We start from the raw sequence: 13,351 nt of genomic DNA, 5'->3' as shown, positions 1-13,351 counted from the left end.
CATTGTTGTTCATTCACCATTACTGCTCTAGGTATTTTCATTCAACATGCAGCCTACAATTTAATTTTCCTTTCTACTCTTTGGGCGTTGGATAGCTATACAAAGAGTTTTAGTTATTTTGAATACTTCTGCTATGAACATTCTTGAACGTGTCTTTTGATGACCATCTAGATGTATTTCTGTAAAGTACATACTTAACAGTGGAATTGCTAGGTAATAGCATATGCAGATACACATATGGGGAATACAAATTGATACAACTGCTTGAAAAAACTGGTGGTTCCACAGATTTTTAACATAATTAAAAATTAACATTTTTAAATTAACTGCTATAGCACCTCTGTAAATGGTGAAATATCATCTAGCCATTAAAAACATTCCTTTTACTGAAACTAATATTACACCTTATGTTAACTAACTGGAATTTAAATAAAAACTTGAAAGAAACAAAAAAAGCATTCCTTTTAAAGAGTATGTGCCAAATGGATTCACTAACAGAGGTCTATTAGTGGTTTCTTATTCCTACATGAACAGTTTTTCTATTGTGATTGTCAAATTAGAGCCCTTTAAAGACCAAGAGCAGAAAGTAAAATATTGCATATACTTTTTCTAATTCAATTAGGTAAAAAAAAAGTTTTGAAGTACTTAAATATTCATTAAAATTAGACAGTTATATCAGGCCTGGGCAGAGGTAAGCTGAAAACATTATATTACTATAATATAACGTATTCAGCTAATAACTGAATTCACTGTGCCAGAGAATAGAACATTATCAAGGGAAATGTAAAATTATACCAGTGGAACAGACCTGAAAAGCCAGAAATTTGTAGTTCATTTGAGCCCCATTAAGAAGTATATAAATAAACAGCAGAATTCAAACTAAAAAGAAAAACACTAACCTAATTTTTTATGTACTGCAGAAGTCAAGACACAAAAGATCTCAGATGGAAGAATGCCATTATCAGAATGTTTCTATTTCAGCTTAACTTATTTAGCCTTTTTTTATGTATAATATGACACAGTTCAAGAACATTTAACTGTAATTTGAAAACAGAGTAATCACTACTATGTTCCCAGAGGCAAGAAGAGAATAAGTATTATTGCTTCTGTTGGAGGGGACCTAATCTAGAGTGCCAAAAAGTGCTGAATAAATTGAGGCTGAGTGATAAAATATAAACCCTGTGACAGAAAAGTCTTTAAACCCATTGTGAAATCTACAATTACGAAAACACATGTTGATCATAATACATTAAATGCTGTGAATTCACCACACCTAGTCAGTAAGAATATACGAAATGAATTTTGATAACCATGTAAAAAATTCCTCTCTACCTGTTGTTGCTTAAATTTTCAAGGCAGCCTTCAGTGAATCTCATTTGAATCTGTCTGTAAACCAACATACTAAGGAACAGAGAAGTTTCTGTTTCATTTTTTAATCCTTCAGAAAGATTGAGTCATATCTTGAACTGTATCTCACAATAAAGTGTTTCCTTTCTTGCAAACGTTACCCAAATTAATGTCTGTTAGAGCATTACTGTTGAATTGATGTTTATGGACTGCAGGTCTTTGACTAAGACATAAATGGGATGCTAAATTGGGAAGATGTTGGAGAAAAGATGTTCTTTTTTTTTTTTTGAAAAGATGTTAGTTCTGCATGTGAATTAATCTGAACTGGCTGCTCTTCACACCTGGATTCTTCATCAAAATCAGCCATGTTTTTTCCTGATTTTGCACTGATCTGGGAGCTACTGCAACTGACATCAACTGCACCTAGCATATCATCAACAATATGCCCATCATGGTGGTAGTGCTGGTGATGCTAGGGACCAATACAGTGTAGGCAGTTAAATGATTCATTCCCAGTAGTCTCCCCAGGAAAGTTGCCAATGTGTGTAATACAAGATTCTTGAGATGCTTGTACTATATGAGCAGTGTTTATTTCCCCTGAAATATCATGCTCTGAGTCTGGAGAGTATGAACAGGCATCTAGCATTTGTATTTGATTACCTACTGATGGCATTGATTCAGTGTTAAAAAGTAGGTCCTTTCCTGTTCTGTCGCTTGTCCCATTTTTTTTCTGATGGGCCTTGGGAATCCCCTAAGTAAATGCCTGCTTGATTTTCTAACTTGCTGTTCTGAAGATCTATTCCACAACTGCTTTTAGGAGGATTATGACCATGATTTTCGTCTTCATCTTCTTTAAGGGCTTTAATATTTGCAATGTGTCTTCTGACTGTACCTCACTGCTAGGGCTCCCAGCTGACTGGCTTGCATGGCTAGAATTGACCTCATTGCTAGATCCATCACTGTGCCCACTACAGCTACCAGGAGCACTGCTTTCATCTTTACCACTGTTGGCAGTTTCATCGAACTTCCCTGCATGGATTCCTCTGTATCTGAAAGTCACTGTTGCACATGTTTGGGTCCATTAATAAGTTGTTCATCCATTTCATTGTCACTGCCTCCACTTTGATGGGTATCACTGTTATCAATACTTTAAGGACCAGCTGCAGGTGACTAAGGTGATGGAGCTGCTCCTTTGAGCTCTTCCTATTTAATTTAGTATTTTTATTTATTTAATTTAGTATTATTTAATAATTTAATATTTAATTTTATTATTTATTTTATTTAGTATTTTTTTAAAGATTTTATTTATTTATTTGACAGAGAGAGATACAGCAAGAGATGAAACACAAGCAGGGGGAGTGGGTGAGGGAGAAGCAGGCTTCCCACTGAGCAGGGAGCCCGATGTGGGCTCGATCCCAGGACCCTGGGATCATAACCTGAGCCGAAGGCAGACACTTAACGACTGAGCTACCCAGGCACCCCTAATTTAGTATTTAATAAAGATACAGAAGAACTTTGTTTAGATAGCTGAGCCTTAGCCGCTATTGCATTATTCCATAATGCTTTTTTTTATATAATGCTTTAATTAACATTGATGCCAAGTACAGTGTTTGTTCAGCATGAACACTTGGCTCAAGAGTTGAGACTGGATTAAAGAGTTGTCTAAGTGGTACTGATCCAGATTCTTAATAAATAAAGGAAATAAGTCATGGATACACAGAGTACAGTGTTTCAGCACTGCTGCAGCCCACATGCAGTCAATATGCTGACTATTTGCCCTTCCGCTGCTAAAAAAAAAACCTCAGAATCATTTGGCACTGTTTAATAATCTCAGTATGTAAATTTGGTCCAAATATATGCCCTACCACATTGTTGCTTATAAGCCAGCTGCAAGTTCTTTTGCAGTGGACATTTCTGTGTCTGATACCAATGATTCCTTATTGCACAAATCATTGAAGGTATGAAGCTGATCCATTATCTGACTTAGTCCAGTCAACCTCACAAAGTAGGTGACAGAAAATACTAAAATGCAAGATCTAGGCTTTCTTTGTCAAGTGGAGCGTTGTATCCAGTGGTTCTTTAACTGTGCTCCGCATTAAATCACCATGTTGCAAACTGCATTCTGTCTTTACTCTTGTTCAGAGAACTTGCCCAAATATGTATAGCCTAAGTCCTGAAAAGGATAATGTGCTGCATGACAGGAGGGAGAGTAGCCATATTCTAATACTAGCTACAACTGCAATAAATGCATGTGCCATAAGAAATGGTAGTTTCAGGAGTTCTGTATTCAAAGCAATCCTTCATGGGAGAAAGGCTATTTTTTTCCCATGAAACAAACATACATAAGGAAGCAAGTGCAGTGGTACTTCTACATCATTCATGTCACGGAATGCCCCTAATGTGTTGCTTTCTTGGGTTGGTATGTCTTCAGGAATAGGATGAGTATTAGCTTGTAAGCAGTGTGTAAGGAGAATTGAATTTGAAAAATCTTTGCCACACACAGTAAGATTTTTTCTTTCTCATCTGTGCTCCATAAACTAACAGGATCAGAATTCTTTGAAGATTCCTTCTCAGATTCTTACAGAGTTTGATTTTTTTCTATTGTTTCTTGTCTTTCTGCACTTCCTTCAGTATGAGGCTTTTTCTGTTCAGTGGTTCTTTTGCTTGATGACCCTCATCTTGCCACGCAGAATCCATGTTAATAGTAGTACAGTGTTTGCAAAGCTGGTCCCAGAGCACTTGAACTTGAGCCATCACTAATAAGTGCACACACTACTTGGTTGAAAATTTCCAAATGCTTATATTCCTTGAAGCAGCATAGACCTTGTCTCTCCATCCAGGAATTGATAAAAGCAAATAATTGGAGTGTATGTATTTCTGAGCTGCAGTCCATAGTCTTCCTTCTATATTTGATACTGTGTGTGTGTCCATCGCTACCTCCATTCTGGCCTCGGGCAGTAAGATACCTTGATGTGACTAGAAATGGAGTGAAGACTTGGATTTTTTAAATGTAAAACATGTTCTTTTGTCATGGAAGAAATGTTGGATAAAAAATAATTTTGTCAAGTCTCTCAACCATTTGAGGTTGAATTCATGCTTTCCATAAAAATTCTGTGTTTAGGCTGCTGAAAGCCTTCACAAGACCATTGTTAAGAGGCGAATGTCTCATGTGAGTGGAGGAGGATCCATAGATTTGTCTGACACGGACTCCCTACAGGAATGGATCAACATGACTGGCTTCCTTTGTGCCCTTGGGGGAGTGTGCCTACAGCAGAGAAGCAATTCTGGCCTGGCAACCTATAGCCCACCCATGGGCCCAGTCAGTGAACGCAAGGGTTCCATGATTTCAGTGATGTCTTCAGAGGGAAATGCAGATACACCTGTCAGCAAATTTATGGATCGGCTGTTATCCTTAATGGTGTGTAACCATGAGAAAGTGGGACTTCAAATACGGACCAATGTTAAGGATCTGGTGGGTCTTGAATTGAGTCCTGCTCTTTATCCAATGCTGTTTAACAAATTAAAGAATACCATCAGCAAGTTTTTTGACTCCCAAGGACAGGTAAAGTGTTCTCTGCTTTATTTTTCACCCTTTCCTATGAATAGAGTGACTTGTTTGATAATGAAGCCTTTTCCTTTCTGATTATTTAATTAAATATTGGCATGAACATCACTCACAGTTTTTTAAAAATAGGCAAAAAATTGCAGAAAAAAGAATCATCTAATGTAGGAATCAGTTTTGGGTTTTGGCAACTCTAGTGTGGATGTGCCAGGGGTTACGAATGTTTTGGGTATGGGTATGAGTGTCTCTCTGTGTCTGTGCACCTGGATATATGCCTGTGGGTGCATTTCTGCACGTGTATGACATTTAGGTCAGGCAATTTCATCTCTCTATGGTCTGTCTGCTATGCCTTGATGCCAAAATGTATTTTGTTCTTTATATAGGTTTTATTGACTGACACCAATACTCAATTTGTGGAGCAAACCATAGCTATAATGAAGAACTTACTAGATAATCATACTGAAGGCAGCTCGGAACATCTGGGGCAAGCTAGCATTGAAACAATGATGTTAAATCTAGTCAGGTAAGGATTCTACTGAAATGTAACAGAAACACGTCAGTATCGGTAGTTATTAGGGAAATAATTTACCATTCTTTATTGCACCCAAATTGGGATGTGACAATAAGGTAACCAGAAGTTATGTATGTACGCCTGTAAATAAAATAAAAACACTGCAGTTTTTGTAGTTACATTTAATCATTTCACTTAGAGATTAAAGCATTTAGAAAACTTCTCTTTTGTTTATGTCTGATATTTTTTCCCCCTGAATGTTTGTATCTAAATAGATATGTTCGTGTGCTTGGGAATATGGTCCATGCAATTCAAATAAAAACGAAACTGTGTCAGTTAGTCGAGGTAATGATGGCAAGGAGAGATGACCTCTCATTTTGTCAAGAGATGAAGTTTAGGTGAGTTGTCAAAAGAGTAAAGTGGGGTCTTATAAATCTTATGTTACATGAAGTACAGAAAAATAGTAGGTACTTGATTATCATGGGAAAGGAGGAAGGGGGATGGAAAAGCAGCATTTTACGTTTTTATTTTTCTCTTCCTGTATTTTCAAATTTCCCAAAGCTTTGTGCCCATGGCAGTGCTCCCTTTTTCTAAATTATACTTGAGTTAAGAATTTGATTCTGTTTCCAAATTGATACCCTGGCTAAGGGAATCAGTATCAGTGGAGGATCAGTATCCAAGTTGCCTGTGAGTGCCCTTCTGACTGTGAGGGTTGGAGTAAACCCATAAAAGAGGGTATCTCTTTTAGGAAACTGTCATAGCCCCTGAGTGATTTGGCAAACTATTTGCACTATTAAAAAAATAGTGACTAAAGGTGTATGTGTGACTTAAAAAAAAAATTGCTATTTTCCTTTTCCCTGCCATTCTGTAGGAATAAGATGGTAGAATACCTGACAGACTGGGTGATGGGAACATCAAACCAAGCAGCAGATGATGATGTAAAATGTCTTACAAGGTAAAAAACAAAACAGAACAAAAACACAAAAGAATGACTTTTAATTAAGTATCAGCAGGTTTACTTGGGGTGTTGATACTGCTTCAAAGCTATTACGTCTTTTCTGGATATCAGGCTTTTGCATTTGAATTATATATATATATATTAACCTTTATTTTCTATTTTTAACGAACGAAAGACTTTCAGTAAAATCAAATGTGAGAAAGTTTTATTTGGAAAGTTAGTGTTGTCTATTTAGGAAGGATAGTCTATAGTTGTTGGAAAATAAAATGTACAAAGCCTTAGATTGTATTTATTTTATAATTCGATGAAGGTATTATTTAAGGAACTTAATTGGCTTGAGTCTCTAAAAAGTAATTCCCTGCATTTGCTCTAACAGTAAATACTTACGGCCACATATCAGAAAATAATTAGACACCAGACTACATAATCATTCACATATATTTCTTTTGTGAGGCTTGGTTTTATGAAAGTTATCACCTTCTCCCTCACTTGAAATGTTTTTGCATTCTGGGTGCGTGTGTTAACTCAAATTATTTAGGTTGTCCTAATAAATAGTTAAATGAAATAGATTATTCCTAAATCCCTAAAGTTCTCTTAGGAAGGTGTTTATTTGAGGGGAAGGTGGAGTGGAAGAACCTGAAAGATTTATATGGTCCTTAAATTTTCTTTCTTCAGAGACTTGGACCAGGCGAGCATGGAAGCAGTAGTTTCACTCCTGGCTGGTCTTCCGCTGCAGCCGGAGGAAGGAGATGGTGTGGAATTGATGGAAGCCAAATCACAGTTATTTCTTAAGTAAATTTCAGTCCCCAAAAAGGCAAAGCAAAAAACAAAGCCCACACACAACAAAACAAAATCTAACCAAAGTGGCAAATGATTATATTTAGAAAATGGACCTCATTATCGGCAGCTGCCTGTAAATAACCCACGCATGAAGCAGTATTCCCTCTGACAGGACTGGGTTAAGAAAACAACTATGTGTTTTGTATTTTTAAAGAAAGTAATCCAGTCCAAGCAGTGAATTATTGGCAGTAAAACCCAGATCACCTCATTAAGTCATTTAAAATAGCATTCTCTAAACTATTTGGACCATTCGTTTTATATGGTAAACACTAAAAGTGATGCATTGACCAGGAAAGATTGCATCTGTTTCGTGCCTGTGTTATGAATATGTACTGGCTTTGTCAGGATAAAATCATATTCAGCACAGCACACTTCATAATGAGCCACACTGGCTGATTACCTCAGGACTAGAGAGAAACAGATACCTGAGACCACTCATGTGATGCACATATCATGATTCCAGAATATCTGATTAGTCTTCTGGTTGGTGTGGCCTTCACTGTGTAAGAGTCAATCTTTTTATTTCTCAGGTATTTCACATTGTTCATGAACCTTTTGAATGACTGTAGTGAAGTTGAAGATGAAAATGCACAAACAGGTGGCAGGAAACGTGGCATGTCTCGGAGGCTGGCGTCACTGAGACACTGTACGGTCCTCGCAATGTCAAACTTACTGAATGCTAATGTGGACAGTGGCCTCATGCACTCCATAGGTAAGAGAAAATGAAGGCTTCCTCTAGAAATTGAAAACCTAGGGAATTGGCATGTAAGACAAGCACAATTACTTCAACAGGCCGTGTTAGTAAATTTGCATCTCTCTGTCCTTATCAGGTTTAGGTTATCACAAAGATCTTCAGACAAGAGCTACATTTATGGAAGTTCTGACAAAAATCCTCCAGCAAGGCACAGAATTTGACACACTTGCAGAAACGGTGCTGGCCGACCGGTTTGAGAGGCTGGTAGAATTGGTCACGATGATGGGAGACCAGGGGGAGCTCCCGATAGCCATGGCGCTGGCCAACGTGGTCCCGTGTTCTCAGTGGGTGAGTTCATCGAAGAAGTGTGGAAGCAGGACCTGGCACATAGCAGATGCTTCTGAATTTATTCATTTCAGGAATGTTTATTTCACGTATTGCTAAAACTTAAAGCTGAAAGAAACTTCAGATATTATTCGAGTGGTTTTCAGCTGTGGGAAAGTAGCTAGAGCCTCAGTAGTGATCTTGCCTGAACTATGAGGGTCTTATTCCTCATACTTACAGTGAAACTCAGATTCCTTCCCTGGTCCACTGAAATACTCCATTTAAACACTGATCAAATATATATATTTAAGATTTTATTTATTAAAGAAAGAGTGTGCGTGCGTAAGTTGGGGGAGGGGTAAAGGGAGCAGGAGAAGCAGACTCCCTGTCGAGCAGGGGGCTCAGCGGGGCTCCATCCCAGGACCCTAGGATCATGACCTGAGCTGAAGGCAGACGCTTAACCGACTGAGCCACCCAGGTGCCTCCCAAAATAGATGATGCATAGATAGGTAGGTAGGTAGATAGATAGATAGATAAGATAGTTAATATGTGTAATACATATACATAAACATACCCTGATCAAAAGAAAATTAAAACTCCTGACGTGGGGGCGCCTAGGTGGCTCAGTCAGTTAAGTGTTTGCCTTCAGCTCAGGTCAAGATCCTGGGGTCCTGGGATCAAGCCCCAGGTCAGGCTCTCTAATCCATGCGGATCCTGCTTCTCCCTCTGCCTGCCACCCTGCCTACTTGTGCATGCATGCCTACTCTCTCTCTCTGTCAAATAAATAAATGAAATCTTAAAAAAACAAACAAACATGACGTGGTCTGGTGCTTTCGTGTATTAAATGAAATGATTAGAGTTAAATGTATTTAGTTGTCATTAATGCTAGAGCTAGAATTGAAGCCTTGTCACAACTTTTTTTCTATAATGCACTGTACGATTTTTTTAAAAATGTAAGTACTATATTTGCACTTGAAATTATGTTGCTTGTTTTAAATACTGAAGATATAATATGCCTATTTGGCCTTTCAATAAAACATTGTCTTGAAACCATACTATTTTTTAACAGTATGTGCTAAAAATTTGAGAAGTGTTGTCCTTTTCCATGTTAAAAAGCTATTCAGTTTATATTGTACCAAAAATGGTTTCAGTTTAGTAAATTATAACTAATAAGGTAATCTGTCACTGCCTGTAGGTTTGTTTCTGCTTAAAAGCTGTAGGATCTTATTCTTCATCCTTAAGCAAAATTTAAACTCTTTACTCTGGTTTTACAAGGCTCTTCCCAACCTGGGTTCTGCTTCATTGCTGACATTGTCTCATGCCACTTTCCTTCTTGTTCACCAAACTTAAACCATGCTGGCCATCAAACATGGTAGGCTTATCTCCACCTTAGGGAGCACCCTTGCTGCTGCTGCCACCACCCCCCCCACCACCGCCTAGAATGCTTCTTCCCTGATCTCTTACAGGGCCAACTTTCTTGTTACTCAAGTTTCAGTGCAGGGGTCTCTATTTTAATGAGGTCTTTTTGGCTATCCAGCAAGAACCACAATTATAGTCATTCTATCACATTACCTTGTTCAGTTTTCTTTGTAGCATTTATTGACTATGTGAAATTATTTTTCATTCTACCATAATGTGAGCCCTGCGAAAGCAGAGACCTTGTCTGTCTTTGTTCACTGCTGTAGTACTCGGAGTAGAGCCTGGCACATAACAAGGACACAGTAAATAATTGTTTAATGAACAAAGGTGGAATCCCGCTTGGAGCTCTAGGGAGTTAGAACAAGGAATTTACTGAAATTCTCTTGAAATCTAACATTGCAGAAATCTTCATATGTTTTAAAAATGGATGTTCTAAATTACCTTTTTAGGACCTACCTGTAATTAGTTAGCACTAAAAATTATCAGTAATTCTCTTAATAAAAAAGAATCAGTTAAATCCAAGAAACTTTAATTCATTCTGTTTTCTTTCAGTAAATCATTTCTAATGAGTTTCATATGACTTTTTTTTTGAGAAAGACTTTTGTATTAGGCCAGATCTGTTAGAGCTATATCTAAAGGAGAACAAAATACAAGATAACTTTTTTTAAAAAATGTACTTCTCTTTTGTAAATTTTAAATTCTGTTAACGTTTTCAGAACTTTGCAGAGGAGGGATTAGAATGGGGGAAAAATTAGCACAGTACTCTAGAAACATATTTTGTAACTGAATTATCTCTCATAATTATACTTGATTTTAAAATGGAGGAATTTTTATATCTAGTCAAATACATATAACATAACTGTAGGGCATAGAGCAGAATATTTGGGTCTTCTTTGGCTTCTAGATTCTGTGTTTAGAATTGTGAAATTTTTTCCTTGACTCGGATATCAGAATTGATCAGGTAAGAATTAGAAGAGCTCTGGGCCATGATCCTGGACTTTGTTGTCCCTGCTTAAAGGGTGGGGCCTCTTTTTATGGCTACCCCTATTCTCTGTAAATCTCTTTGCAGCATGTGTGGTTAAACAATTATTTACTATGACATCATTTTTCTTGAGTGTACCAAAAAATACTATGGGGAATTAGGAGGGTTACCAGTTAGGAAGTAGGTAGGAATCAGCTGCCAACCCTGGCTTTGTACATAAATCTTGCTAATCTCTTGTTTCTGAATGCACAGCCCAAATCTTTTTCCTGACTTCCTGCAAATCCTGTAGTCTTTCCATTTTTGTGTTTCTCTGCTGAGCCCATGTTCAGTGTGCTCTGAATTTCCCTGACCAGATGATCAGAGAATAGAGGTGTTGTGGTCACCAAAGTGTTATTCCTGCTCACTGATTTCCTAGGAAAATGATCTGGGCATATCAAACAAATCAAACTTTGCCATCGTGTTCTCTTTCTGCTCTCTTTGATTTTATCATAATTTGAACTGAATCCTGGATTCTTTTCTTCTCCTGGTAAAGCCTAGGCCTCTTTTACTTTTCATCAGTTAATCCTTAGAATTAACAGCTGCTGGGGTGCCTGGCTGGCCTAGTCAGAAGAGTGCAACTCTTGATCTCGGGGTCGTGAGTTTGAGCCCCACACTGAGTGTAGATTGCTTAAATAAACAAATTGCTTTTAAAAAAAGAATTAACAGGGGTGCCTGGGTGGCTCAGTTGGTTAAGCAACTGCCTTCGGCTCAGGTCATGATCCTGGAGTCCCGGGATCGAGTCCCACATCGGGCTCCCTGCCCGGCGAGGAGCCTGCTTCTCCCTCTAACCCTCCCCCCTCTCATGTACTCTCTCTCTCTCTCTCATTCTCACTCTCTCAAATAAATAAATCTTTAAAAAATAAAAAATAAAAAAGAATTAACAGCTGCTGTAGGCATGAAGAAATAGTCGTCTATCATAGACAAATGTACACAGATAAATACCAGGGGAAAAATTAGTTAGTCACCATTGAATTGGCTTTAGCAGGTGGTTGACAGCTTTGGATTTACCTTTCAGTTTCCTGCTGAAGAGAAAATGGAATTACGCACACTAACACAATTTTCTTTTGTTCTCAGGATGAACTAGCTCGAGTTCTAGTGACTCTGTTTGATTCTCGGCATTTACTCTACCAACTGCTCTGGAACATGTTTTCTAAGGAAGTAGAATTGGCAGACTCCATGCAGACTCTTTTCCGAGGAAACAGCTTAGCCAGTAAAATAATGACCTTCTGTTTCAAGGTTTGTATCCATTTATCTTTTTTTTGTGCCACGCTATGGCAAACTGATTATGTGCAGAACGTACAGAACAGAATGTCTTTAATGCAAGACATTTGGAGAAGGCGTAATAAGTTCCTACTTTTATATTTCTTTAGGTATATGGTGCTACCTACCTACAAAAACTCCTGGATCCGTTATTACGAATTGTGATCACATCCTCTGATTGGCAGCATGTTAGCTTTGAAGTGGATCCTACCAGGTTTGTCATCCTCTCATCTACAACTTGACTCCACTTTTCCACTACCCTGCATGAGAACAGTCCCTCACAATTTCTCCCCTTGATTCTTAAAATTAGCCTTTAATTATAAAAATTACACACAAATACATTTTTCTTAAAAAATTTACAGGTATCTTTGACAACCACCTCTAGAGACATAGCACTGTTACTAGTTTAGTCTGTTCTTTGCCCATTTTCAGTGCATTTGCATATACATATACATAAATCTAGTTGTAGAGACTATACATATGAGTGCTTGATATAAATGGAAACATTGTATACATGGTTTTGCAACACAATTTTACTAATTTTTTATTTAAATTCAATTTAATTAGCATATAGTGTATTATTAGTTTTCCTTCCCTTCCTTTATGTTCATCTGTTTTGTTTCTTAAATTCCACATGAGTGAAAGCATATGGTATTTGTCTTTCTCTGACTGACTTATTTTGCTTAGCATAGTATACTCTAGTTCCATCCACGATGCTGCAAATGGCAAGATTTCATTCTTTTTGATGGCTGAGTAATATTCCATCTCACACACACACACACACACACACACACACACACACACACACACACACACACACACACACACACGCATCTTACCCATTCACCTCTTGATGGCTCTTTCCATATTTTGGCACTTGTGGACTTTGCTGCTACAAACATTGGGGTACATGTGCCCCTTTGAACCACGACGTTTGCATCCTTTGAATAAATACCTAGTTTTGCAACTTAATTTTTTTTCTTTTTTAAATTTTATTTTATGATGTTATATTAATACCATACATTACGTCATTAGTTTTTGATGTAGTGTTCCATAATTCATTGTTTGCGTATAACACCCACTGCTCCATTCAATACATGCCCTCTTTAATATCCATCACCAGGCTAACCCATCCCCCCACCCTCGCCCCCCTAGAACCCTCAGTTTGTTTCTAAGAGTCCATAGTCTCTCATGGTTCGTCTCCCCTCCAATTCTGCCCCTCTTCATTTTTCCCTTCCTACTATCTTCTTTCTTTTTTAACATATAATGTATTATTTGTTTCAGAGGTACAGGTCTTTGATTCAACAGTCTTACACAATTCACAGCCACCCCATCCCTCCCACGCCCCATCACTCCAGCAACCCTCAGTTTGTTTCCTGAGATTAAGAATTCCTAATATCAGTGAGGTCATATGA

The 13,351-nt window shown here is 37.8% G+C and overlaps 1 protein-coding gene across 5 annotated transcripts in view; it reads left to right on the top strand.

The window, feature by feature from the left end:
• Positions 1-13,351, top strand: part of NF1 (neurofibromin 1) — a 276,151-nt gene that overhangs the window by 127,358 nt on the left and 135,442 nt on the right. For all 5 annotated transcript variants that reach the window (XR_015769362.1, XM_028109132.2, XM_028109129.2 and 2 more), the window contains exons 21-29: positions 4,469-4,909; positions 5,293-5,432; positions 5,696-5,818; positions 6,292-6,375; positions 7,054-7,170; positions 7,749-7,930; positions 8,049-8,260; positions 11,751-11,912; positions 12,047-12,150. Coding sequence is in view for 4 of the 5 variants with exons in the window: in XM_028109132.2 (XP_027964933.1) it covers positions 4,469-4,909; positions 5,293-5,432; positions 5,696-5,818; positions 6,292-6,375; positions 7,054-7,170; positions 7,749-7,930; positions 8,049-8,260; positions 11,751-11,912; positions 12,047-12,150 (1,565 nt within the window). In the remaining variant the exon portion in view is untranslated. The remainder of the gene's footprint in view (positions 1-4,468; positions 4,910-5,292; positions 5,433-5,695; positions 5,819-6,291; positions 6,376-7,053; positions 7,171-7,748; positions 7,931-8,048; positions 8,261-11,750; positions 11,913-12,046; positions 12,151-13,351) is intronic.

This window comes from Eumetopias jubatus, unplaced genomic scaffold (assembly GCF_037043125.1).
Source record: "Eumetopias jubatus isolate StellerSeaLion01/CBP00866 unplaced genomic scaffold, mEumJub1_p1.0 scaffold_10, whole genome shotgun sequence".
NCBI lineage: Eukaryota > Metazoa > Chordata > Mammalia > Carnivora > Otariidae > Eumetopias > Eumetopias jubatus.
Note: the sequence above shows the minus strand (reverse complement) of the source record. Positions and strands in the feature narration are given on the sequence as shown.